The 25,432-nt window shown below is 41.7% G+C and overlaps 1 protein-coding gene across 1 annotated transcript in view; it reads left to right on the top strand.

Annotated features, from left to right (window-relative positions):
• Crkl (CRK like proto-oncogene, adaptor protein) overlaps window positions 1-25,432 on the top strand; it is a 43,497-nt gene that overhangs the window by 4,895 nt on the left and 13,170 nt on the right. The window contains exon 2 of the mRNA XM_075970216.1: window positions 21,408-21,873. Coding sequence (XP_075826331.1) covers window positions 21,408-21,873 — 466 coding nt within the window. The remainder of the gene's footprint in view (window positions 1-21,407; window positions 21,874-25,432) is intronic.

Raw genomic sequence — 25,432 nt, 5'->3', positions numbered from 1 at the left:
TCAGGACCTGCCTGGGCCTGATCACATCTATATTACTTCAGTTTGCTTGCCATAGAGTGCTGCTGTGCACGTCCTTCTTTATGGCTTGATGGGTCAGATGATACCCAGATCACAATGAGCAGCTCAGGTTGCATGGTAACTTGGTGACCCATTATCAAGGGTTCAGGTTCTACTAAGGCCCAATAGCAGCCAAGAGCTGTCACTCAAAGGTAGAGAGTAGTTGTCTGCAGATGACGGTAGAGCTCTGCTCCCAAATCCCAATGGTCTCCTCTGTGGCTCACCTCCAGGGACCTGCCAAAGGCTCCAAACAGCATCCCTGTCTGCCACTGACACCTCAAATACCAGAGGGGTCTTTTGAGTCCTGTGGTCCAAGTGGTGGAGCAGCCTGAACAGCAGTCTGGACCCATTGAAAAGCCTCTGTTCAGGCCCCACACAAATCTAGCAGCTTTCTGAGTCACTTGGTGAATGGGCTGGTATACCACACCCAAGTGAGGAATGTTCTGTCTCCAGAATCCAAATGGGCCCACTAAACGTCCTGCTTCATCCTTAGTTGTGGGAGGGGCCAGGTGTAAGAACTTGTCCTTCACCTTGGAAGGAATATCTCTGTAGGTCCCACACTACTGGACTCCTAAGAATTTCCCTGAGGTAGAAGGCCCTTGAATTTTGGTTGGATTTATTTCTCATCTGATGTGCATATATGTTAACAAGAATTCTAAATCTCTTGCTTGCTTGGTCCAGTGAACATAGTGTTGTCAATGCAGTAAACCAATGCGATATTTTGTTGAAGGGATCCCTTCAAATGAAATGATGACACAAGGCTGCAGATGTACATACTGTAAATGTATATTGCTGTCCTTGCCATCTGAAAGCAGATTGTGTGGTCCTTAGATCCATACATAGCTGCATATCCTGTACCAGGAGATGTGTTAATCCGCTCAAGTAAGGACACCACATCTGGTACAGCAGTTGCAATTGGGGTCACTACTTGATAGGTTTTTTTTTTGCTTTTTGTTTGTTTGTTTTTTGGTTTTGGTTTTTTGAGACAGGGTTTCTCTGTAGTTTTGGAGCTTGTCCTGGAACTAACTCTTGTCGACCAGGCCGGCCTCGAACTCACAGAGATCTGCCTGCCTCTGCCACCCAAGTGCTGGGATTAAAGGCGTGCGCCACCACCGCCCGGCTACTTGATAATTTTGTATAGTCAACAGTGGATCTTCACAATCCATCAGTCTTCTGCACTGGCCAGATGGGAGAGTTAAAGGGAGATGTGGTGGGACCTGCACCATGCCTGCATCTTTTCAAGTCCTTGACAGTGACACTAATTTCTGTAATTCCTCCAGGGATGTGATACTGTTTTTGATTTACTGTTTTCCCTTGCAGAGGCGACTCTAGATGTTTCCATGTAGCCTTTCCAACCATAATAGCCCTCATTCCACAGGTCAGGGAGCCAGTGTGAGAATTCTGCCAATGACTTCTAAGTATATCTATTCCAATTATATATTTTGGGACTGGGTTAGTAACCACAAGATGAGTTCTGTGAGCCAGACTTCAGCCAAAACTCCATACATAATCTCCTGACCTCCATACGCTCCTACATTAAATGGAGGGCCACAATGTTTCTTGGGGTCTCCCAAAATCAGCGTCAATGCAGAACTAGTATACAGTAGACCCCGGGTCAGTCTGATTGTTTTCTTTCCCCCAGTGTAGGTCCTTTTAGGGAAGGTGGAGAAAGACTAACAGTAAAACTCTTAGATATTTTATCCAATTCCTTCCTCAGGGGAACCTGGTTGTCCCTTTATTCATTTGTTCTGGCTCCAGTCTGGAAATTGGTTCATGAACTGTGATTAAGATCCCTTTTTCCATGATCCAATCTAACATTCATTTGTCGAAGGATTTTTTTCTGCTTATACAGATCAAGCAAACATGCAGTAAACTTCTGTCTAAGGATTTCTGTTGCTGTGAAAAGACACCATGACCATGGCAACTCTTATAAAGGAAAACATTTAATTGGTGTTGCCTCACAGGTTCAGAAGTTTAGTTCATTATCATCTTGATGGGAATCATGGCAACATGGGGGGTGACATGGTGCTGGAGAAGAAACCGCAATACTAAATATGGATCAGCAGGCAGAGGAGGAGACTGAGTGCAGTTTGGCCTAGTTTGAGCTTCTGAGACCTCAAAGCTCATCCCCAGTGACACACTTCTTCCAACAAAGTCACACCTACTCCAGCAAGATCATACCCCTAATTGTGCCACTCCCTGTGAGCCTTTGGGGAACCATTTTCTTTCAAACTACTACATTCTACTCCCTGTCCCCCATAGGCTTGTAGCCATATCATAATTCAGAAATACATTAAGTCCTACTTTAAAAGTACCCATAGTCTATAAAAGTCCTAAGTCTCTTCTGAGACTCATGCAGTCTCTTAACTGTAATCCCCTGTAAAATCAAAAATCAAAAAGCAGATTATATACTTCCAACATACAATAGCACAGGATATACATTATTGTTCCAAAATGGAGGAAAGAGGATAGTGAGTAAATACTGCACCAAAGCAAGACTAAAAAGCAGTTGGACAAGCTCTGCCTCTCCATGTCTGATGTCAAAATACTCTTCAGATCTCCACCTCCTTTCATCTTTGTTAACTGCAACACTTCTGTTAGGCTGGTTCCACTTCCTGTTAGCAGCTTTCCTTGACAGGTATCCCACAGCTCTGGCATCTCCAACATGTTGGGATCTGCAAGACAATCCAGGCATCACCTTCACAGCTTTGTGAAATGACCTCTCTAGGCCTCCATGCAGGAACATCCCTGACACATGCCTGGCTTCAGAGGCTTTCTGTTGTCACAGAGGTAGACTCCATAACCCCTTTCTTCTAGCCTTGACTCTACAGCCAGAACCATGTGGCTGGATTTGCCAAGCTCTGCTGCTTGCTAGGGCTGGAACATGACCCCTTATTAAATTACATCTGTTTTTGATGGTTTCCTTCACTGCCTCAGCTTGATGGTTCAGAGTTTCTTATCTATTTCATGCCTGGAAACACCATGTTTTATTAGCCAGTACCAAAGGTCCATAGGAGCCAACGCCATCATAAGAATGACTTTGCCTGTGCTGTTCATTATGGGTTAGGCCATTACGGACATTGCTTTGTCTATGCTGTCTATCACAGGGACTATGATCACCTTGCCTTTAGTGATTCAGTGCTGCCACCTGGCCCCTGCTACTTCCAGACCCTATTAAATCTATTGCGTTTAATTCATCTTACTGAGCAGCAGCATGTATGACCCTAAGGACTGGCACAAGGAAAAGGGTGAGCCCTAAGGGACATCAGTATTATCTTGCCTGGCATTTCCTTCAGAGAAAATCACTGCTGTTTAGCAGACAGTGAAGGATTAATTTCCTTAGTCAAATACTGGAAAAGGCAGTATTTCAGGGGGTGGGGGTGGGAGTATATCTGCTGAGGGTGAGGAGACTGCTTCCTTGGTGAGATAAACCCTTGAGAATCTGAGGGTTCAAATTCTCAGTTTCAATAGGGTCTTTCCACACATCTCCATCCCAAGATAAAGGATCCTGTTTTTTTTTTTTTTTAACCAATTAATGCCCTTACTTTAACTGCTAGCACTTTCTGAGGTTGGTACTTTAATTTAGTTGTTATTATGCCAACCTTATAATAAGGGCTTCAGTTTGAATTTCCACAGAGCAACTTGAGCTTTGTGGCTGCTGGAGAGAAGATTCTCTTCTAGGGCTCACTTCAAAACCTTTAGATCAGTAGTTCTCAACATTCTAATTCTGTGACCCTTTTAATACATTGTGGTGACCTCCAAAAAATAAAATTGTTTTTGTTGCTACTTTGTAATTTTGCTACTGTTATTAATTGTAATGTAAATTTATCAGATATGCAGGATATCCGATATGCAACCCTTGTGCAACAGGGTCATTTCATACCTGAGGTCATGGCCCACAGGTTGAGAACCACTGCTTTCGACTTAAGTGCACATCTGGATCTGATCAATTTTATCACTGCATTCTTTATTGTCCTTCACTTTTACCTCAAAGCTCATTCTTTTCCTTTGCTAATTTATGCAGAGATTCTAGGAACAACCATTAGTGTCATCATTTTCCTTACTTTTCCACAAACTGTCGCAAGTTTTATATACAGTTCATTGCCTCTCACAGTTGGTGAATCAGGATAATCAGATGCATTTGTCTCCTTCAGTTTGTAATATAATTCACACCATGGCTTTCAATACTCCAGGCTTCTAGGAGAGGCTTCAGTAACTGTTGGTGTTAGCAAATAGGAAAACCTATTCCAGATACTTAAAAAAATCCACCCTCATACTTTTGTACTAGAACCACTCTTGGTACCAAAGTCTGTTTTAGTTAGGAGTCTCTAAAGGAACAGAACTGATAATGAATATATATACTATTGTCCAACTAGTCCAACAATGACTGGCTGTGAATGGAAGGTCCAGTAATCCAGTAGTTCAGTCCACAAAGCTGAAGTCTCAGCTGGTCTTCAGTAAACGCCAGAATACCAAAGGGTTAGACTCTAATGCCAGTTAAGGAAGGCCTTGCCAGCAAGAGTGAGAACAGCAGGCTAAGATAGCAAGCTTTCTTCTTCCATGTCCTCATATAGGCTGCCACCAGAAGGTGTGGCCCAGATAAAGGTGGATCTTCCCACCTCAAAAGGTCCAGATTAAAGTAGTAAACTGGATCTTCCCACTTCAAATGATTTTATAAATCATTTGAAAAAAATTTTTTACTGGTATATCCAGCTGCTTGGATTGTAAATTCCAGATGTAGTCAAGAATAACCACCTTACCTTGCTTTAAAAAGTACAATCTATTTTTCAACAATTTTATACATGTAAACAATGTGTCTTGATCATGTTCACCTCTAACTTTCCCCCATTCCCCTGAGTGTCTCCCAACACTTCCCCCTTCCCTTTTCATATTCTTTCTTTGTTTTTAATTTTTATAACACACTGAGTCCAGTAGTGCTGTATTTTTGTTGACTTGATTATGTGCAGGTGATCACAGCTGCTGGGAGTTCATTGATGATGTCATGCCCAGAAGACAGCATTTCACAGCATCCTTCTCCATTGTCCAACTCCTGTGTTCTTCTCTGACCCCTCTTCCATGGTGTTCCCTGAGCCTTATTTGGGAGGGGGTTGATTTAATGTCCTACTGAGTGCTCAGTAGTCACTTATTCTCTGTACTTTGACCAGTTCTGAGTCTGTATTAATCTTCATACCACTATTTAACCAGTGGGCAAATTCTGCCTAGAATGTTGGTGTTGAAGTTTACAGAGTTCACTACTGTAACAACCAGGAGGGAAATTTTCAGATCCGTTTCAGCTTGATTTTTCTGTTTACTACATTGACAATGTGCCTTTAGCAATAAAATTACCATCTAGCTGTGGAAAGTAATAGTGAACACCGGCAATAGCCTGTGTTTGTAGGGGTGCCTCATAGGCCTAGACCAGTAGCTCACAAGGAGTCCACCCCTGGCACTGAGATTTTCATTTAATAGTTTATGTTTTCTTGGGGCAGCATTGTCCACCTATGCCTAGTATATGTTCAGACTCATTTAAAAAAACTTACTATTTTTATATCTTCTTGAGGCAGGGTCTCTCTATGTATCCCTGCCTAGACTCAAACTCACTGGGTCTGTCTGCCTCTTTCTCCAAAGTGCAGGGGTTAATGGCATGTCCTGCCATGCCAGCCAAAACTCCCTTCAAAAATTATATATTTATTAGTTTAAAAATTATTTTATATGTATGAGTATCTTGTCTGCATGTATTGCCAGTGCATCATGTTCATTCAGTGTCTGTGGCAGCCAGAAGAGGGTTAGATCCTTGGAACTGGAATTACAGTTAGGAGCCACCATGTGGGTTCTGGAAATCTCTGAAGACTAGCCAGTGCTCTTAGCTCAGAACCATCTTTAACTCCAGTTCCAGGGGATCTGATGCTCTCCTCTGGCCTCTGCAGACACTGCATACACTTGGTACATGAATATGTATGCAGGGAAAACACACATGCACATAAATAAATGAATCTTTTATTGTTTTTATTCGTGCCCATATTTATGTGGGCATGTGTTGTGGGACTGCAAACTGAAATAAACCCTTTTCCTCCCCAAGTTGCTTTTGGTCATGGTGTTTTATCACATCAACAGAAACCCTAAGGTTTATGGGAATTGGAGTACAGATTAGATCTGGGATGGGTGCTGGCTATCAAACCTGGACCCTTTGCAAGAGCAGCAAGTGCTTTTAAGCTGACTGATTTCTCTAGCCTCCAAGAATCTATTAGTGTGTGTGTCTGTGTCATGGTATGTGTGGAGGTCAAAGGACAATTTTAAGGAATTGCTTCTTTTTGCTGTGGGATCAGATTCCAGTGGTCAGGTTTAGGCACAAGAACTTTACCTACTTAGCCATCTCACCTGACTGAAGGGAGCTTGTGTTTGTTGAACTTGCAAAGAGTGAAGTGTTGTTGGTCTGATGACTTTATTGCGAAGAAGGTAGGGACTGAATAATTTAAGAACCTTAAACTTAGATAGGATTGTTCAGATAACCAGGCAGAGCAGGGATGTGCATAGCAAGAGGAATTATTCACGGAGGTAGAGTGCTATTACTATTGGCCTGAATAAAATACCAATACAGAGAAGGGAAGAGGACTTAATGTCACAGAGTAGAGACCGGGTGTATGTCTGTCTGCACATGTGCTTAGATAAGAGAAGCCCTGAGTTCAGTTTTTGGCTCAGCAGCAAAAATAGTTAATTAAAAAAAAAATGATAAATAGCTTTTCCAGGACAGGAACCAAAAGCTACAGAGAAACCCTGTCTCGAAAATACCAAAAAAAAAAAAAATGATAAATGGACATGGGTTTCAGTGGTAGAGTACTTGTTGCCTCGCATGAGTGAGATCCAGGGTTTAGTCCTCAGCTTAGAATTGGAAGATGAATACTACAAAGACCTAGAGCAGGCAGAATAGACACATGCCCGAATCCCAGTTCTGTGAAGGCTGAGCCAGGAGAATTCTCCACTAATTTGAGGCCAGCCTGGACTGCAGAACTTCAAATGGCCAAAAGACACTTAAGGTCATGCTCAACTTCCCTAGCGATCAGGGAAATGCAAATCAAGACAACTTTAAGATACCATCTTACACCTGTCAGAATGGCTAAAATAAAAAACACCAATGATAGCCTTTGCTGGAGAGGTTGTGGAGAAAGGGGGACACTCACCCATTGCTGGTGGGAATGCAAACTTGTGCAACCACTCTGGAAAGCAGTATTTCGGTTTCTCAGGAAATTCGGAATCAACCTACCCCTGGATCCAGCAATACCACTCTTGGGAATATACCCAAGAGAGGCCCTATCATACAACAAAAGTATATGTTCAACTATGTTCATGGCAGCATTGTTTGTAATAGCCAGAACCTGAAAACAACCTAGATGCCCTTCAACGGAAGAATGGATGAAGAAAGTATGGAATATATACATATTAGAGTATTACTCAGCAGTAAAAAACAAGGACTTCTTGAATTTTGCATACAAATGGATGGAAATAGAAAACACTATCCTGAGTGAGGTAAGCCAGACCCAAAAAGAGGAACATGGGATGTACTCACTCATATTTGGTTTCTAGCCATAAATAAAGGACAATGAGTTTATAATGCATGTTCCTAGAGAAGCTAAGTAAGAAGGTGAACCCAAAGACAAACACATAGGCATCCTCATGAATATTAACCTTCATCAGGTGATGAAAGGAGACAGAGACAGAGGAGCACGACACAGAAATCTCAAGGTCCAAATCAGGAGCAGAAGGAGACGGAGCACGAGCAAGGATCTCAGGACCGCAAGGGGTGCACCCACACACTGAGACAATGGGGATGTTCTATCGGGAACTCACCAAGGCCAGCTGGCCTGGGTCTGAAAAAGCATGGGATAAATCCGGACTAGCTGAACATAGAGGACAATGAGGAATACTGAGAACTCAGGAACAATCGTAGTGGGTTTTTGATCCTACTGCACGTACTGGCTTTGGGGGAGCCTAGGCAGTTTGGATGCTCACCTTAGGAGACCTGGATAGAGGTGGGCGGTCCTTGGGCTTCCCACAGGTCAGGGAACCCTGATTGCTCTTCGAGCAGATGAGGGAGGGTGACTTGATCGGGGGAGGGGGAGGGAAATGGGAGGCGGTTGAGGGGAGGAGGCAGAAATCCTTAATAAATAAATAAATTTAAAAAAAAAAGAATTACATTCTCTTCCCTGCCTGATTATGATTCGATCAAACTGTGAAGGAGTCATTCTGGATTATTAAACATAATGAAGCAAAAAATAAAAAATATGTTTGTGGGGATAAAAAAAAAAGCTGGAGAGATGGCTCAGTGGTTAAGAGCATTGCCTGCTCTTCCAAAGGTCCTGAGTTCAATTCCCAGCAACCACATGGTGGCTCACAACCATCTGGAATGAGGTCTGGTGCCCTCTTCTGGCCTGCAGACATACACACAGACAGAATATTGTATACATAATAAATTAATAAATAAATATTTAAAAAAAATGAAAAGGGAAAAGATGGCTACTATTGTGGTTTAAGTGAGAAATGTACCCCACGGGCTCGTGCATTTGAATACTCAGTCTCCACTTGGTAGTGCTTCTTAGGGAGGTTGCTCTTGGTCCTGGTGTAATATTATACAACAGAAAAGTAACTAACAGTTACCTAGGAAGGTACTGGCTTAATAAAGGAAGTAGGCCATAGGGTTGGGCTTTGATGGTTTGTAGTCCTGCCCTGCTTCCTGCTTCCAGTCTCTGCTTCCTGTGTGCAGTTGAGTTGTATTTCTCACTCTTACTCTGGCCACCTGATACTCTGCCTCTCCTGCCGGTCTCTAATCTTCTGAAATAACTCAAATAACCAATAAGTTGTTCTTTTTATTTGATTTTGTTAAGATTTATTTTATGTGTAAGTTTTGCCTGCATTATATGTATGTCTGGTACTCGGCCAGCAGAGGGTTTGGATCCCTTGGAACTGGACTTAAAGCCAGTTGCGAGCTGCCGTCTGAGTGCTGGGAACTGAAGTCAAGCTCTCTGAAAGATGAGCTTTTCTTGACCTGAGCCATTGTTCCATCGCCTGTAAATTGTTCTTGGTCATGGTGTTTTATCACAAACAGACAGGAGTTAGTACAAACTCCTAAGTTCACTAGATAGAGCACTTGCTCTGAAAGCATGAGGACTTGAATTCAAACCCCTCATATAAAAATCTGGGCGTGGCCAGTCATGGCGATGCACACCGTTAATCCCAGTACTTGGGAATCAAAAGCAGGCAGATCTCTGAGTTCCAGCCTGGTCCACGTAGCGAGTTACAGGATAGCCAGAACTACATAACAAAATAGTGAGACCTTGTCAAAAAAAAAAAAAAAAAAAAAAAAACCCCATAGCTGTTATGTGCCTGTACCCCCAGCATTTGGGTGGCAGAGGACAGGCAGGTCCTAGAAAGCTTGCTGTCTTGCTAGCCTAGCAAAAATTGGTGAACTTCCAGTTCTAGAAATGGACAGTGGGTGCAGTATAACAAAGAGTTAATGTTTATTCATGGTAAACAGTTTAACAAGCTTTTTGTTTATTTTAAAGGTTTATTTCTTATGTTTAATTATGTACATATGTATATGTGCACATGAATCCAAATATTAAGCTATTTGCTTTTGATTGATAAGAAACAAGGAGCAGTGGTGGCGTATGCCTTTAATTCCAGCACTCAGGAGGTAGAGGCAGGCAGATCACTGAGTTGGAGGCCAGCCTGGTCTATAGAGCTAGTTCCAGGACAACCAGGCTACACAGAAACCCTGTCTCAGGGGGGAAAAAAAAATCAGTTTTTTAATTTAGGGCATTTGCAGAAAGTCTGATGTTGAGAAAATAGGCCTAATGGGAGTGTGTGTGTATATATATATATGCTGTGCTCAAGATCACAGGTTCAGTTCCCAGTACCAAGAAAAAGAGAAAAGAAACCAAAACTATGCTCAAGGGGGTTCATAACATTGAGGAAGCTTGGAGCTGGAGAGATGGCTCAACAGTTAGAGTACTTGTTGCTCTTGCAGAGTACCTGGGGAAAATTAGAAAAAAAGGACTAATATCTAGAAGGGCTTCCTTGAATAGCCTTACAGAATAAAGTATCATACTGCCAGAAAGGTAATCAAGAAGCATGCCAAAATACCCATGCTAACCTTAAGTAAAGGAATTCTCACAGTGAGGTATGCAGGACTTTAAGAAAGCCATAAACTCTCTGGGCATGGTGGCACACCTTTAATCCTATCACTTGGGGAGGCAAAGGCTGGAGGATCTCTGTGAGTTTGAAGTCAGCCTAGTCTACATAGTGAGTTCAGGACAGTCAGGACTGCATAGGGAGACTATCTCAAAAACAAAACAAAAAGCTGGTAGAAAGGAGAGAACTGAGTCCTACAAGTTGTTCTTTGACCTCCATGTGCACTTCGAGGAATATGCACGCACACACAAAAACACTAAGTAAACATAAAACATGTCAGAGTAGCTATATTACTTAGGTCACTAATCAGAGAAAAGAAAATGGGCAGTAGCTAAGTGAAGATAAAATACATTAGAATAATACACGAATGATTAAACCAGTAAATCCTATGACCCTCAGTACAGTGCTAGAATGGGAGTGGTAATGGTCTTACTGCTGAAGCCATCTCCTAAGGAGGTGCAGGCTCTGATTAAAACATGTTCTTTTCAATCTGGTATAGATTGAGTACATCTGGGGGAAAGTAGTGGTAAGTAGTTTCCCCCACCAAATCTGGCACGTTTGCATGTTTTCAGAATATTTCCTGGGTGAAGAGAGACTTCTATACTAGTTTTATGTAGGCTGTTACTGAAGAGCAGGTATTATGCTTTAAAAACGTTTGTTTTCCTTAACTGGTGTTGGGGACAGAACCCAGAGTTTTGTGCTGCCATGTATCTGGACTACATTCCCAGCTGGGACTCTAGAAGCTCATTCTCCATGGCAAATACATGTTGAGTATGTAAACACTGGTAGTAGAGCCTGTGAGCTGATGGTTGTAAATTTTGCAGTACAGTGTTCATTTTAATGATTAGGTAATCATTCTTGTTGTAGATGGAATTTGGGGACCCTTTAAAAGTTTGGCAAGCATGTAAACCCTTTGCTTGGGTATTTGTGGATGGTACAAGTGCATGTGTGCTTTCATGTGAGGATCACAGGTTTAGAGTCCATGATCATCATAGTGGAGCATAGCAGCAGCTCATATCCTGATCCACAGGCACAAGCCAGAGGGAGAAGGAGGAAGGGAGAGAAAGGGATATAACTGGAATGGCATGGGCCTTAAGAAACATCAAAGCCCTCCAGTGACAAATCTCTCCCAGCAAGGCCACACCTCCTACTCCTTCCCAAAGAGTTCCACTAAGAGACCTAGTATTCAAATATATGGGCCATTCTTATTAAGATCACTACAATGGTTCAGCAGTTAAGGGCACTGGTTGCTCTCCCAGAGGACCCAGGTTTGATTCTCAGCATTCATGTGGTGTCTCAGAACAATCTGTAATCTAGTCTCAGGAGATCTGACATCTTCTGGCCTCTGCAGCACAGCACACACATGGTACACAGACATGCATGCAGACAAAACACCCGTACATATGATGAAAAAAATTTTTTTTTTGAGACAGGGTTTCTCTGGTTTTGGAGCCTGTCCTGGAACTAGCTCTTGTAGACCAGGCTGGTCTCGAACTCACAGAGATCCACCTGCCTCTGCCTCCCGAGTGCTGGGATTAAAGGCGTGCACCACCATCGCCCGGCCTGATGAAATATTTTTTTTTTTTTTTGATTTTTCGAGACAGGGTTTCTCTGTAGCTTTTGGTTCCTGTCCTGGAACTAGCTCTTGTAGACCAGGCTGGCCTCGAACTCACAGAGATCCGCCTGCCTCTGCCTCCCGAGTGCTGGGATTAAAGGCGTGCGCCACCACCGCCCGGCTGAAATATTTTTAAAAAATTATTCTTCACCTTTTATTTTAACTTACTTATTTTGCAAGGATTGAGAATACATTGCCACAGCATCCATGTGAAGTCAAAGGGTAGCCTGTCAGGACAGGCTCTTAATTTCCATCTTAATTCAGTCACGATCTCATGTTCTGAGTTCAGAGAGTACTCCAGGCTAACTAGCCCTCCAGCTTCTAAGTGACTCTTGTCTTGACTCTCATCTCACTGTTGGTGTAGGAGGTTCTTCTATTCATGTGTTGCTTTCTTTGGTTAATGAATAAAGAAACTGCTTTGGGCCTGATAGGGCAGAACTTAGGTAGGCAGAGAAGACAGAACTGAATGCTGGAAAGAAGGGCAGAGTGAGAGATGCCATGGATCTTCTGCCTGAGACGGACACCGGTTAGAATCTTGTTGGTAAACCACAGTCACATGGCAATACACAGATTAATAAAAATGGATTAAGTTAAGATGTAAGAACTCAAGAACAATCGCAGTGGGTTTTTGATCCTACTGCACGTACTGGCTTTGGGGGAGCCTAGGCAGTTTGGATGCTCACCTTAGGAGACCTGGATAGAGGTGGGCGGTCCTTGGGCTTCCCACAGGTCAGGGAACCCTGATTGCTCTTCGAGCAGATGAGGGAGGGTGACTTGATCGGGGGAGGGGGAGGGAAATGGAAGGCGGTTGCGGGGAGGAGGCAGAAATCCTTAATAAATAAATTAATTTAAAAAAAAAGAATAAAGCAGCATACCCTAAAAAAAAAAAAAAGAATTAGCCAACAAGAAACTAGAGCTAATGGTCCAAGCAGTGTTTTAATGAATGCAATTTGTGTGTGGTTATTTTGGGGGCTAAGCTAGTAGGGTGGCTGGAACAAACAAAAGGCCTCCCTCCCCTTCAACAATTGGTGGCACAACGTGGCCAACTAACTCCACGTAAAACCTAAGAGGGCTTGAAAAGCAATTCTAGACACAAATAGAGCGTTTAACACAGCTTTTTGCTGTTTGCTGGCGGCGTGTCTCAGAGAGAATTTCCCGACTCAGCAGTCGCAGCAGGAAAAAAGTGGCGGTTTTGAAATGCCAGCTTTCTGGGCTATGCTGCTAGTATGACCTCTGTCTCTTGTGGGACACAGAGCACTTGGATGGGGGTTGTGAACATCGTGCTGCATGCGGCTTGCTTGATGGCAACTTGGACCAGCTGTGTGCCTAGAAGTTGGTCAGTGTGCTTGGCTCAGAGAAGCAAGGAGCTCTGCCATGCTGGACTGAGCAGAGCTAATAGGAACTACCATGTTTACCATAATAACGGCACAGCTTAAGTTTTAGACTGGGCAGGCAAACAGGTACCATAATACCCCTACTAATGGCGCAACTTAAGTTTTTAAGGAGCGCTTAGCATTTTAAGAAGTGCTCCTGGACAGTAAAGAATTACAGATACACAATAGGACAGATTCAGACATAAAAAAACCTCTAAATGGGTCACAGTGTTGAATAAATATATGTAGGCTTGGAAGAGAGAAGAAAAAAGAATATAGAAAGTCATAAAATAAAGTTAGTGCTTAAAAATAGGGGGTAAATTCTAGCCGGGCAGTGGTGGCGCACGCCTTTAATCCCAGCACTCAGGAGGCAGAGGCAGGTGGATCTCTGGGAGTTCGAGGCCAGCCTGGTCTGCAAGAGCTAGTTCCAGGACAGGCACCAAAGCTACAGAGAAACCCTGTCTCGAAAAACCAAAAAAAAAAGGGGGGAGGGGGGTTAGGGGGTAAAGTCTTTATAAAGAGACAGAGTACAGATAGTCATAGATTAAAAAAGTAAAGAAAAATAAGCCACGTAAAAATGGAAAATTCAGAGTCTAGATTATGTATATTACTGTGTTTTCTTTGCATTTTTGACTGTGAAGGGGCTAAGTACAGAGAGATATTTTATTGTATGGGCTGCTAAGCTAAACCAGCAAGTATACTATAAAGGTATCTTGACTTCAGAATTTGGGTCTAAGGTTATGGTACTTTGGAAAAGAGGTTCTTTTGTTTTCACAGAAGATGAGAACCTGTGGATTGCTTCTACACCACTATGGTGTCATGGATCAAGGCCTCCTGAAAGGTTGCCATAAATACTCTCGAAAAATTACTTCACCCCACTGCTGTCTGAGATGAACCTAGCACACAGGATACACCATGAAAGACCTGATTAATAGTGCCTCCATACAGCACAAAGCAGTTTGGAGAGAAAAAAACTGCGCCCATATTCCCAAATATTGTTTATAAATGTTTTTTTACATTTAAAGGGGGATATCATATAGATATAAATAATTTACATTGGTATGGATCTTGGTTATTGATATAAATTTAAGGTCAATCTTATGTATATTTCTGCTCTTGATTGAGGTGTTGTGATTGTGTAGTTCATTTAAAATGTATAATTAAAAATATAGGTTAATAGATAATCCTCTGTAATAGTCAGGTTTGTAGTCATGTTAGTTAGATTTTCTAGATGTGCATAGATATGTTTCAGATGGATAGGCATTCTTCATATCTTTCAAAGACTACAGAATATGGTATTTAAATGTTTTTTAAAAATTTAGGACTTTTCATGACCATGAGACACATCTGCTCTTGGCAGCACCAGTCTACTTCAAGAGGAAGATGGGCATCAAAGAGGCTCCTTATGGAGTTGGTTAGCCATTTGGGCAAGAAACTGCACTTGCCTGGACTGTTGCATAAACTGGACATGAAGAACCCGCAGAGAGGGCTGCTGAACTTGCCTAAAGGTGAGACGGTCTTTCGGGGTTCCTCCTTCATGAAAGAGTCTGTGAGACATTCTGCAGGGCACAGAAGAAAGTAACTGAAAACTGCCAATATAGGCGGAACTGTCTTTGAAATTTCTTACTTCATGGAAAAGTCTGCTGGATACTATGGGCCTGAAGGCCAAAGATGGATGCCCCAATGGTATAGAAGAACTTTGGGTAACTGTCCAGGCAGCAAGATGTCTCTGTCATTTCTAGAGTTTTGGAAGTTACTTACAATGCACTTTCTGTTTACTTAGGTAATATTATAGCCTTCTGGAGTCTTTGATGGAGTTAAAGAATTTATAGTTATAGTTCTCCTTAGTTACGATAAAAGATAAAGTAAATATAAGTATTATAACTGATTCTTACTTGATACCTATTTTGTTACAAGTAATTTTACTATGTTAAAGTTAAAGCCTTTTTGTTTAAACAGAAAAGGAGAAATGGTGTAGGAGGTTCTTCTGTTCATGTGTTGCTTTCATTGGTTAATGAATAAAGTAGCTGCTTTAGAACTTAGGTAGGCAGAGAAGACAGAACTTAATGCTGGAAAGAAGGGCAGAGTGAGACACCATGGATCTTCTGCCTGAGACGGACACCGGTTAGAATCTTGCCGGTAAGCCACAGTCCCATAGCGATACCCAGATTAATAAAAATGGGTTAAATTAATATGTAAGAAGCCGGGCGGTGGTGGCGCACGCCTTTAATCCCAGCACTTCGGAGGCAGAGGCAGGTGGATCTCTGTGAGTTCGAGACCAGCCTGGTCTACAAGAGCTAGTTCCAGGACAGGCTTCAAAAAAAAAAAAAAAAAAAAAAACCCACAGAGAAACCCTGTCTCGAAAAAACCAAAAAAAAAAAAATATTAATATGTAAGAATTAGCCAATAAGAAACTACAGCTAATGGTCCAAGCAGTGTTTTAATGAATACAGTTTCTGTGTGGTTATTTCGGGGGCTAAGCTAGCTGGGTAGCTGGGAAGAACAAGTAGCCCTCTCCTTGTAACACAGTGTAGGAGTGCTGGGGTTATAGATTCATGCCACCACATCCAGCTTTTGACGAGGGTCGCAGGCATCAAAGGCATATAGGCAAGCTTGCACAGCCAACACCTTTGCCTCATTAAGTAACTTCCCTGGCACCTCTGCCTTCCTTTTTGAGACTTACCAAGCCTGTAGCTCCCTGATGTGCTAGAGTGACTGGCCACGGGCTCTCCACCTACCCTGTGCTGACCTTACAGGTACTTCAGGCTGTGCCTGTCTTTCACTTAGGTGGTAGAAGTGTGAACTCTTGTTTGTGCATGTGTCATAACCACTTTAATGGCCATCTCTCCACTATAGGGCGAAGGCTTCTTGTTTGTTCCTGGCTGCCCAGAACTGAAATAATCACACAGAAGCTATATTAATTACAACACTGCTTGGCCAATAGCTTAGGTATATTTCTGGATAACTCTTATATCTTAAAGTAATCCATTTCTTTTACTTCTGTGTATTGTGTGATAGCTACATGCTGTCTCTTTTATGCCACCTACTCTTTCTCTATATCAGATTTCCTGCCTGGCTATATTCTGCCCTGCTATAGGCCCAAAGCTGCTTACTTATTAACCAATGGTAATAAAAATATTCACAGCATACAGAGGGGAATTCCACATCACCTCCCCATTTCTGTCTAAATAAAAAGGAAGTTTTTAACTTTAACATAGTAAAATTACATAAAACAAAACAGGTATCAAACAAGAATTACAGTTACAATATTTTTATCTACTTTATCTTTTATCATAACTAAGGAAAACTATAAGTATCTATTCTTCAACTCCATCAAAGACCCCAGAAGGATATAATATTACTTAATAAGAAGTGCATTGTAAGGCTGGGCGATGGTGGCGCACGCCTTTAATCCCAGCACTCGGGAGGCAGAGGCAGGCGGATCTCTGTGAGTTCGAGACCAGCCTGGTCTACAAGAGCGAGTTCCAGGACAGGCTCCAAAGCCACAGAGAAACCCTGTCTCGAAAAACCAAAAAAAAAAAAAAAAAAAAAAAAAAGAAGTGCATTTTAAGCAACTTCCAAAACTCTAGAATTGACAGAGACATCTTGCTGCCTAGGTAGTCACCCAAAGTTCTTCTGTAACATTGGAGCATTCATCTTTAGCTTACAGGTCCATAGTATCCGGCAGACTTTTCCATGAAGCAGGAAATTTGAAAGTCTGTTTTGCCTTTATTAGCAGTTTGTCAGTCACTTTCTTCTGTACTCTGCAGAACGTTGGCAGACTCTTCATGGAGCAAGAACCCTGAAGGACAGGCTCGCCTTTAAGCAAGTTCAGCTGTCATTTTTATTTGACTCCTGCATGTCCAGTTCATACAGCATGCCATCAAGCAGTCCAGGCAAAAGCAGTTTCTTGCCCAAATGGCTAGTTAACTCCATAAGGAGCCTCTTTGATGCCCATCATTCTCTTGGAGTAGATTGGCACTGCCAGGAGCAGATGTGTCTCATTGTCATGAAAAGGCCTAAGTTCTTAAACATTTTTGAATGCCATATTCTATTAGTCTTTGAAAGGTTTGAAGAATAACTATCCACCTGAAATAAAGATCTGTACATCTAGAAAACCTAACATGACTACAGGCTTGACTATTATAGATGAGTATCTATTAAGCTGTACTTAATTATGTTATATTTTTAAATGAACTGCACAAACAATACCTCAGACAAGAACAGAAATACATATAACAAAATTGACCTTAAATTGTATCTAAACACCAAGATCCATACCAATGCAGAGGATTCATCTCTACAGCATATCCCCTTTAAATATAAAAAAAAAATTATGAACAATCATTTTGGGAATTTGGGTGTTGTTCTCTAGACTACTTTTTGCTGATTGGGGCATTGTTTTTTTTTTAATTTTTTATTTATTATGTATTCAGCATTCTGCCTGCATGTATTCCTGCAGGCCAGAAGAGGGCACCAGACCTCATTACAGATGGTTGTGAGCCACCATGTGGTTGCTGGGAATTGAACTCAGGACCTTTGGAAGAGCAGGCAAAGCTCTTAACCACTGAGCCATCTCTCCAGCCCTGATTGGGGCATTGTTAATCAGATCTTTTGTGGGATATCCTGTGTGGTAGGTCCATCTCAGCCAGCAGTCCTGAAGCTGTCACAGATGTTGGACCATCCAAGCCATTGCTTCAGGGGGTCGTGTTTGATCAAACCATTTTGGCCAGTAAGGAATCTACACCTTTTCTGTCCTCTGTGAAAACAAAACCTTTTCCAAAGCAACATATCAAACCCAAATTTTGAAAAAAGAAAAAAAAAACCCAAATTTTGAAATCAAGATACTTTTAAAGTATATATGTTGGTTTAGCTTAGCAGCCTGTATAATGAATTGTCTCTCTGTACTTAATCATTCACAGTCAGAAAATTCAAAGAAAACACAATAATATGATCCAGACTCTGTGTGATTTTATGTGACTTATTTTTCTTACTCTATTACTTTTTCTACAAGTTTGATATTTATTTTATTATCCTTACTCCTTTAATCTATGACTGTCTGTACTCTTTTATATTATAACTGTCTATACCCTTTTTTCTCTCTCTCCCAAGCCTACGTACATTTTTAAACACATTGTGTCTCTTTTAGAGGTCTTTTATGTCTGAATCTGTTCTGTTGTGTGTCTTGAACATTTCCTTAAGTGTCTTTCAGCCATTTTAGATTCCTCTGTTAAGAGTTCTCTGTTTTGGTCTGTACTCCATTTTTTTTTTTTTTTTTTTGGATTATGTGATCTTTTGGTGTCCAATTTCTTGAGTTCTTTGTATATTTTGGAGATCAGACCTCTGTCTGATGTGGGGTTAGTGAAGATCTTTTCCCATTCTGTAGGCTGTCGTTTTGTCTTGTTGACCGTGTCCTTTGCTTTACAGAAGCTTTTCACTTTGAGGAGGTCTCATTTATTAATTGTTTCTCTTAGTGTCTGTGCTGCTAGGGTTATATTTAGGAAGTGGTCTCCTCTGCCAATGTGTTCAAGTGTACTTCCCACTTTCTCTTCTATAAGGTTTAGTGTGGCTGGCTTTATGTTGAGGTCTTTGATCCATTTGGACTTGAGTTTTGTGCATGGTGGTAGATCTGGGTCTATTTTCATTCTTCCTCATGTTGATATCCAGTTATGCCTGCACCTCTTGTTAAATATGCTTTCTTTTTTCCATTTGATACTTTTTGCTTCCTTGTCAAAAATCAGGTGTTTGAAGGTGTGTGGATTGATATCCATGTCTTTAATTCAGTTCCATTGGTCCTCCTATCTGTTCTTATGCCAATACCAGGCTGTTTTCAGTATTGTAGCTCTGTAGTAGAGTTTGAAGTCAGGGATTGTGATGCCTCCAGAAGTTGTTGTACAGGATTGTTTCGGCTATCCTGGGATTTTTGCTTTTCCATATGAAGTTGAGTACTATTCTTTTGAGGTCTTTGAAGAATTTTGCTGGGATTTTGTGGATAACTCTTATATCTTAAATCAACCCATTTCTATTAATCTGTGTATCACCACATTATTGTTGCTTACCCATAAGGTTCCATCTGGCATTTGTCTCCTGGAGCAGCTATGTGCTGACTCTTTTATTCTGCCTGCTCTCTCTATATATCAGATTTCCTGCCTGGCTATCTTGTGTCCTGCTATAGGCCCAAAGCAGCTTCTTTATTAATCAGTGGTAATAAAACATATTCTCAGCATACAGAGGAGAATTCCACGGAACTCCACCCAATTTTTCTTTCTTATTGTTGTTCTTTGTTTCGTTTTTTCAGTAAAACTTCCTTAAAACAATTTAAACAAAAGAACAGTGGAGTGACCCTAAAGAATCTAAGTAACAAGGTGAACCCTAAGAAAAACGTATATAGATCCACCTGGGAAGGGAAAATAGACAAGATCGCCTGATAAAATTGGGAGCATTGGGGGTAGTGGGAAAAGGGAGGAGGGAAGAGGAGCTGGGAGGAGAACTTGAGGGAACGAGATAGTCGAGATGGAGGAAGGACAGAGATGGAGAGCAAGGAAAGAGATATTTTGATTGAGGGGGCCTTTTATGGGGCTAGCAAGAAACCTGGCACTAGAGAAATTCCAAGGAATCCACAAGAATGACCTTAGCTAAGACCCTAGGCAGTATTGGAAAAGGTGTCCTATAGTCAGATTGATGAATATTTTAAATGTCACCATAGACCCTTCATCCAGCAACTGATGGAAACAGAGGTGGATACCCACAGTGGAGCACTGGTCTGAGCTCTCAAAGTCCAGTTGAAGAGTGGGAGGAGTAAGAATATGAACAAAGAGGTCAAGACCATGACGGGGACACCCACTGAAACAGTTTACCTGAGCTAATGGGAGCTTACCAACTCCTGCCGGACAGGGAAGGAACCAGCATAGGACCAAATTGAACCCTCTGAATGTGTGTGACAGTTGTGTGGCTGGGGCAGACTGCAGGGCCACTGGCAGTGGCACCAAGATTTGTTCCTACTGCTTGTACTGGCTTTTTGGGAACCATTGTCTGGATGGATACCTTGCTCTGCCTAGATAAAGTAGGGAGGCGCCTTGGACCTTCACCAAAGCAATGTGCCTTACCCTCTCTGAGGAGTGGATGGGGGGGTGGAAGGTGGAGGAAATGAGAAGAGGGGAGGAACTTAGAACTGGGATTGGTGTGTAAAATGAAAAAAGATAGTTTGTTTTCTTTGAAGAAAAGAATAGTGAAGGAATGTTTAGAGAGTAGTTCAACTTGAATTTTCAAAGCTTGCATTAAAATAGAATTTATCTGGCTGGATTTTGTTTTCATTTCTTAGCTCAAATTCAGGGCCTTGTACATACTAGGCAAGCACTCTCTCTCCCTCCCCTTTTCTCTTTTCTTTTTGAGGCGGGGTCTCACATGCAGCTCTGGCTGGATGGCCTAGAACTTGCTATATAGGTCGGTCACACTGACCTTAAACCTAGAGGTCTGCCTGTCTCTGCCTTTCTAGGGCTGGTTTAAAGGTGTGTGCCACCACACTCAGCCCCCTCCCTATCTTACTACACATTTGGCTTTTTTTTTTTTGTGGTGTTTGTTTATCAGCTAGGGGAGGAGGGTACGGACGTGTATGTGGTCAGAGGATAACTTGATGGAGTTGGTTCTCGCTACCATTTACATTGATTTTGGAGTTCAAACTCAGGTCATAAGGTTTACGCAGTAAAGGTGGTGGCACCACTGAGCCAATTAACTGGCCATGATTTTCATAGTTTGTGTCTGTTGTAATTAGGGAACTATGCAGGATGTAAGCCATCAATGAAGAGTTTGAGGAAATGTATCTGTGATGGCTGTAACAAAAGAAGTCAGCAACAGAACTTAAGAGTTAAATAAATTCAGATCAATTATCTGAAAACAAAACCTTCTCCGAAACACATTGTGGGTGATGGTGCATGTATCTGTGTACACACATGACATATTTAAGTATTTTTAAGTTATTGTTGTAGACTATAGAGAAGATAATGTTATAGACTATAGAACATACAATCAGAATGTACAATGGCAAAACATTCTTAATTACTGAGCATATAATGAAGGAACAGTTTATTATAGAGGAAGGTGGTTAATAGATTTTTGACAGATACCAATATAGAATAAGATAAGACTTTTCTTCAGAATAATTCTGTTTCTCTCTTAAGGTATCCAAGCCCACCAATGGGTTCTGTCTCAGCACCCAACTTGTCTGCAGCAGAAGAAAATGTGGAATATGTACGGACTCTCTATGACTTTCCTGGGAATGATGCTGAAGACCTCCCCTTTAAAAAGGGCGAGATTCTAGTGATAATAGAAAAGCCTGAAGAACAATGGTGGAGTGCCCGGAATAAGGATGGCCGGGTTGGGATGATTCCTGTTCCTTATGTTGAAAAGCTTGTGAGGTCTTCGCCACATGGAAAGCACGGAAATAGGAATTCTAACAGTTACGGCATCCCAGAACCTGCTCATGCGTATGCTCAACCTCAGACCACAACTCCTCTACCTACAGTTGCCAGTGCTTCTGGGGCAGCGGTCAACCCTTTGCCATCCACACAGAATGGACCTGTCTTTGCAAAAGCAATCCAGAAGAGAGTACCCTGTGCTTATGACAAGACTGCCTTGGCATTGGAGGTAAAAATCTATCAAGGCTGGCCCTTGAACATGGGTTTTCATTTTTAATTTTAAGTTAGTCATCCCTTTAAAGTCACTTACTTTCTTGAGAATTGGACTGGGATTTCCCAGCTTACACTATTAATGTCTTGTCCTTTCCTAGTCATCATGCCAGCCCAGGTCCCCAGCCTGCTTGCTCTCTTTTCTGCTCCCAAAGCTCATAGGTAGTTGGTTTTCTTTCCAGCAAAGGAAATAATTAGAAAGACCCATTACCTATGAGCTAAATTAGCATTCAGAGAGACAGTACTAGTTGTATAAATCCATATCTCCAACATTGTAATTAAGGATCAATACAAATAAAATGTCTTAAAATTTAACTAGGCAGAGAAACGAGTTTAAAAATCTGTAACAAGCAAAGGCTTATTATGATTTTGTAAATCATAATAGTATGAAGTAGAACTTAAAAACTGTCACTGTCACAGTCATTTTGTTTTGGGACAGGGTTTCCCTTTGTAGCTCTGGCTGTCCTGGAACTCGAACTACAGACAGGGCTGGCTTGAAGTCGGAGATCTGGCTACCTCTGCCTCACCAGTGCTGGGATTAAAGGCCTTTGCCAGCATTAGCATTGTTTCTGTGACTTGCTTAAATAAGACAGAAAGTCCTGAAGGTCAAGTTGATAAGGTTATTGGAGAGGCTGCTGTCTTAAAATTTTGAGGTTTTTTTATTTGTTTGTTTTAGTTTTTCAAGACAGGGTTTCTTTGTGTAGCCTTAGTTGTCCTAGAACTCACTCTAAAGATCAGGCTGGCCTCTGACTCCCAGAGATCTGTCTGCCTCTACCTCCGAGTGCTGCAGTTAAAACAGTGCACCACCACTGCCTGGCTTACAAATGGAATTTGAAGGAACATTTCTTGAGCAAACATATATTGCTTAGCATTTTCTTTTTGCTTGTTTAAGTGAAACAACAACATAAAAATACGTCATGCTGGGATTAAAGGCATGTACCACCACTGCCTGCTTCTCCCACATCTGCATTTAGATAGCACATATAGTGTGGATACAGATAAAAATCAGCTGTAGGGATAGAGAGATAGTTCAGCACTTAAAAGCACATATTGGTCTTGAAGGGGACTGGGATTAAGTTCTCAGCATCCACGTTGAGCAGTTCACAGTGGTGTGTAATTCCAGCTTCAGGGGGATCCACTGTCTCTGGCTTCTTCAAGCACCTGCACGCACACAGCCATAAGTAAAATAAATGTATTTTTTAAATTAGCCATAATTCATTTGTATATAACTTTCTACTTGTCTTTGGACTAGGAATAATATCTAAGTGAGTTAGACTTGAAAATTTGTTTCAGGGTCAGTGACTATGTATCTCTTCTTTTGACTAGAAAAAAGAGTGGTTGCCTTGTGGTTGCAGCTTACATTAGGGACCAGGATTGAGGAGAGATCCAGTTGTGTTTAGAACAGGAAAGAAACCAGAATAAGGGCCAGGCAAGGTGGCACTTGCCTGTAATTTCAGCACTCAAGAGGCCGAGGCAGGAGGAGTGAGGATTTGAAGTCTAATTGACTGATGAGACTTCTACCACCATCAAACAAGTGTGTCTCACTCTCCCTTTTTCCTCCCTCCCCTTTCTCTCTTTCTCTTTTCTGTCTAACACACACACACACCCCTCTTACTTAGAGATGGGATCTCATTATGTAGTCTGGCTGTCCTGGAACTTGCTACATAGACCAGGCCTTTGCTGCCCAAGGCATTTGCTATCACACCTGGCCCTTTTATCATCATCATTATTATTTTATATGTATGGTGTTTTGCCCATATGTCTCCTTTACATATGTCTGTGCACCGTGTACTTGCAGTGCTCTTGGAAACCAAATGGAAGTGTTGGATCCCCTGGAAATAGAGTTATAGGTGATTGTGAATCACCACATAGGGGCTAAGAATTAAATTCGGGTCCTCTAGAAGAACAGCCAGTGCTTTTAACTGCTGAGGCATCTCTCCATCCTCTATACACCCCTCTTGACTGGTCCACATCTCATCCATGGATCTTTGGGCTGGTTCTAGGTATGGTAACCCATACTTGTAATCCCAGTACTAGAGAGATAGATGCAGGAATAGGAGCCAGGCTAGATAATAGGAGACCCTGACTCAGAGAATCAAAACAAATGAAGTACCATCTTGTTTGCCTTGTTGCTTCAGCCTTTTGAGATAGTTGTCATCTCAGAATAGAACTCAGAATACATTAGGGTGAAAGCTTTCAGGCACTGGTTCATTGAACTTTGATTCTGTTTTGTTTTGTTTTCTAGACATGATTTCACTATGCATCCAGGCTAGCCTTCAACTCTGTTGACTGTCCTTCTGCCTCAGCATCCTTGAGTGCTAAGATTATGAGAATACACTAAGTATACCTAGCTTGATCTTTGATTGCGAGAGAAAGTTTTAGATGGTATCTGCTGTATGGATGCATTCCTTGGTATGTTCAGAGTAGGGCTGGAAGGTGGTGTTACAGAGGGATGGCCTGGAGCTTTTTAAGAGAGCCAGACTAATGATGTATATTTTAAGATAACAAACATACTTGGTGGTTACACAGCTCCCCTACCCTCTCAAACTCCAGTTCTCCTGATGCTGACCCAGCTGTCACCAAACCATCATCACAGGCTTTATTTGGTGATTCACTGCAAGACTTTATTAGTGGAACCTAAAAGACCTTTACTGCTCCAGTGAGGGTGTTTCTAATCAAACTGTTGGCTATAGCATAAGAAATAAATGTTCCTTTGCTTGTGCTGTCTTCTAAAACTATTTGGGTAGTAATGCCTGTCTGATCTTGTTAAAGAAAACAATTCTCTCTTGGGACTGTTCCAACTAGGTTATTAGTGAAAGTATTAAAATTAAGTTGAGGAAGGAACATTGACAAAAGTAGGGCAAAATGTACCAGTAACTGGAACTTCTTTATCCCCTTGGGTAGTACAAGGAGAAGAATGATAGCGCTGGTGAGCAGTAACCCTGAATTATTTCACGAAGTTTTGTTCTTTTGTTTTTCCTTGTAAACATATTTGAGGGTGGGAATGTAGATCAACCCTCAGTTTGATTTCCAGCATTACAAAGTTTAAATAAGTCGACTTTCAAAAAAATTCCCTGCAATAGAGACAGTTTAAAAAGTGTTAGCTATTTTCCTCTTGCTTCTCATGAAGTGACATGTATAAGAGAAGTGTAGATGTGTGTCCTCACTCCTTGGCAACTGAGCTAACCAGGTCCAATTCCAGCTACTTGAGGGGCTGAAGCAGGACGATAAAAAGGTTAAGACCATCCTGGGCAACTCAGACCTTGTCCCAAAAAGTTAAAGAAAAAAAGTTGGGATGTCATTGAGTGGTAGTTTCAGTATCCAGTATGAAAGAAAGAGAGGGGAAAGGAAAGAAGACAGTAGAGCTCTCCGTTGACCTCCGTGGAGCCACAGAGGGCTGTTATGAAAGCCCATGCTACACCACAGGAAAGTTCCCAGACTGAGGGACTCAATGTAGCCTGCCCTTTTCGGAAGATCTAGTGTGTAGTACACCTGAAGGCCAGAAGAGGGTGTCAGAG

This window comes from Microtus pennsylvanicus, chromosome 1 (assembly GCF_037038515.1).
Source record: "Microtus pennsylvanicus isolate mMicPen1 chromosome 1, mMicPen1.hap1, whole genome shotgun sequence".
Lineage (NCBI taxonomy): Eukaryota > Metazoa > Chordata > Mammalia > Rodentia > Cricetidae > Microtus > Microtus pennsylvanicus.
Note: the sequence above shows the minus strand (reverse complement) of the source record. Positions and strands in the feature narration are given on the sequence as shown.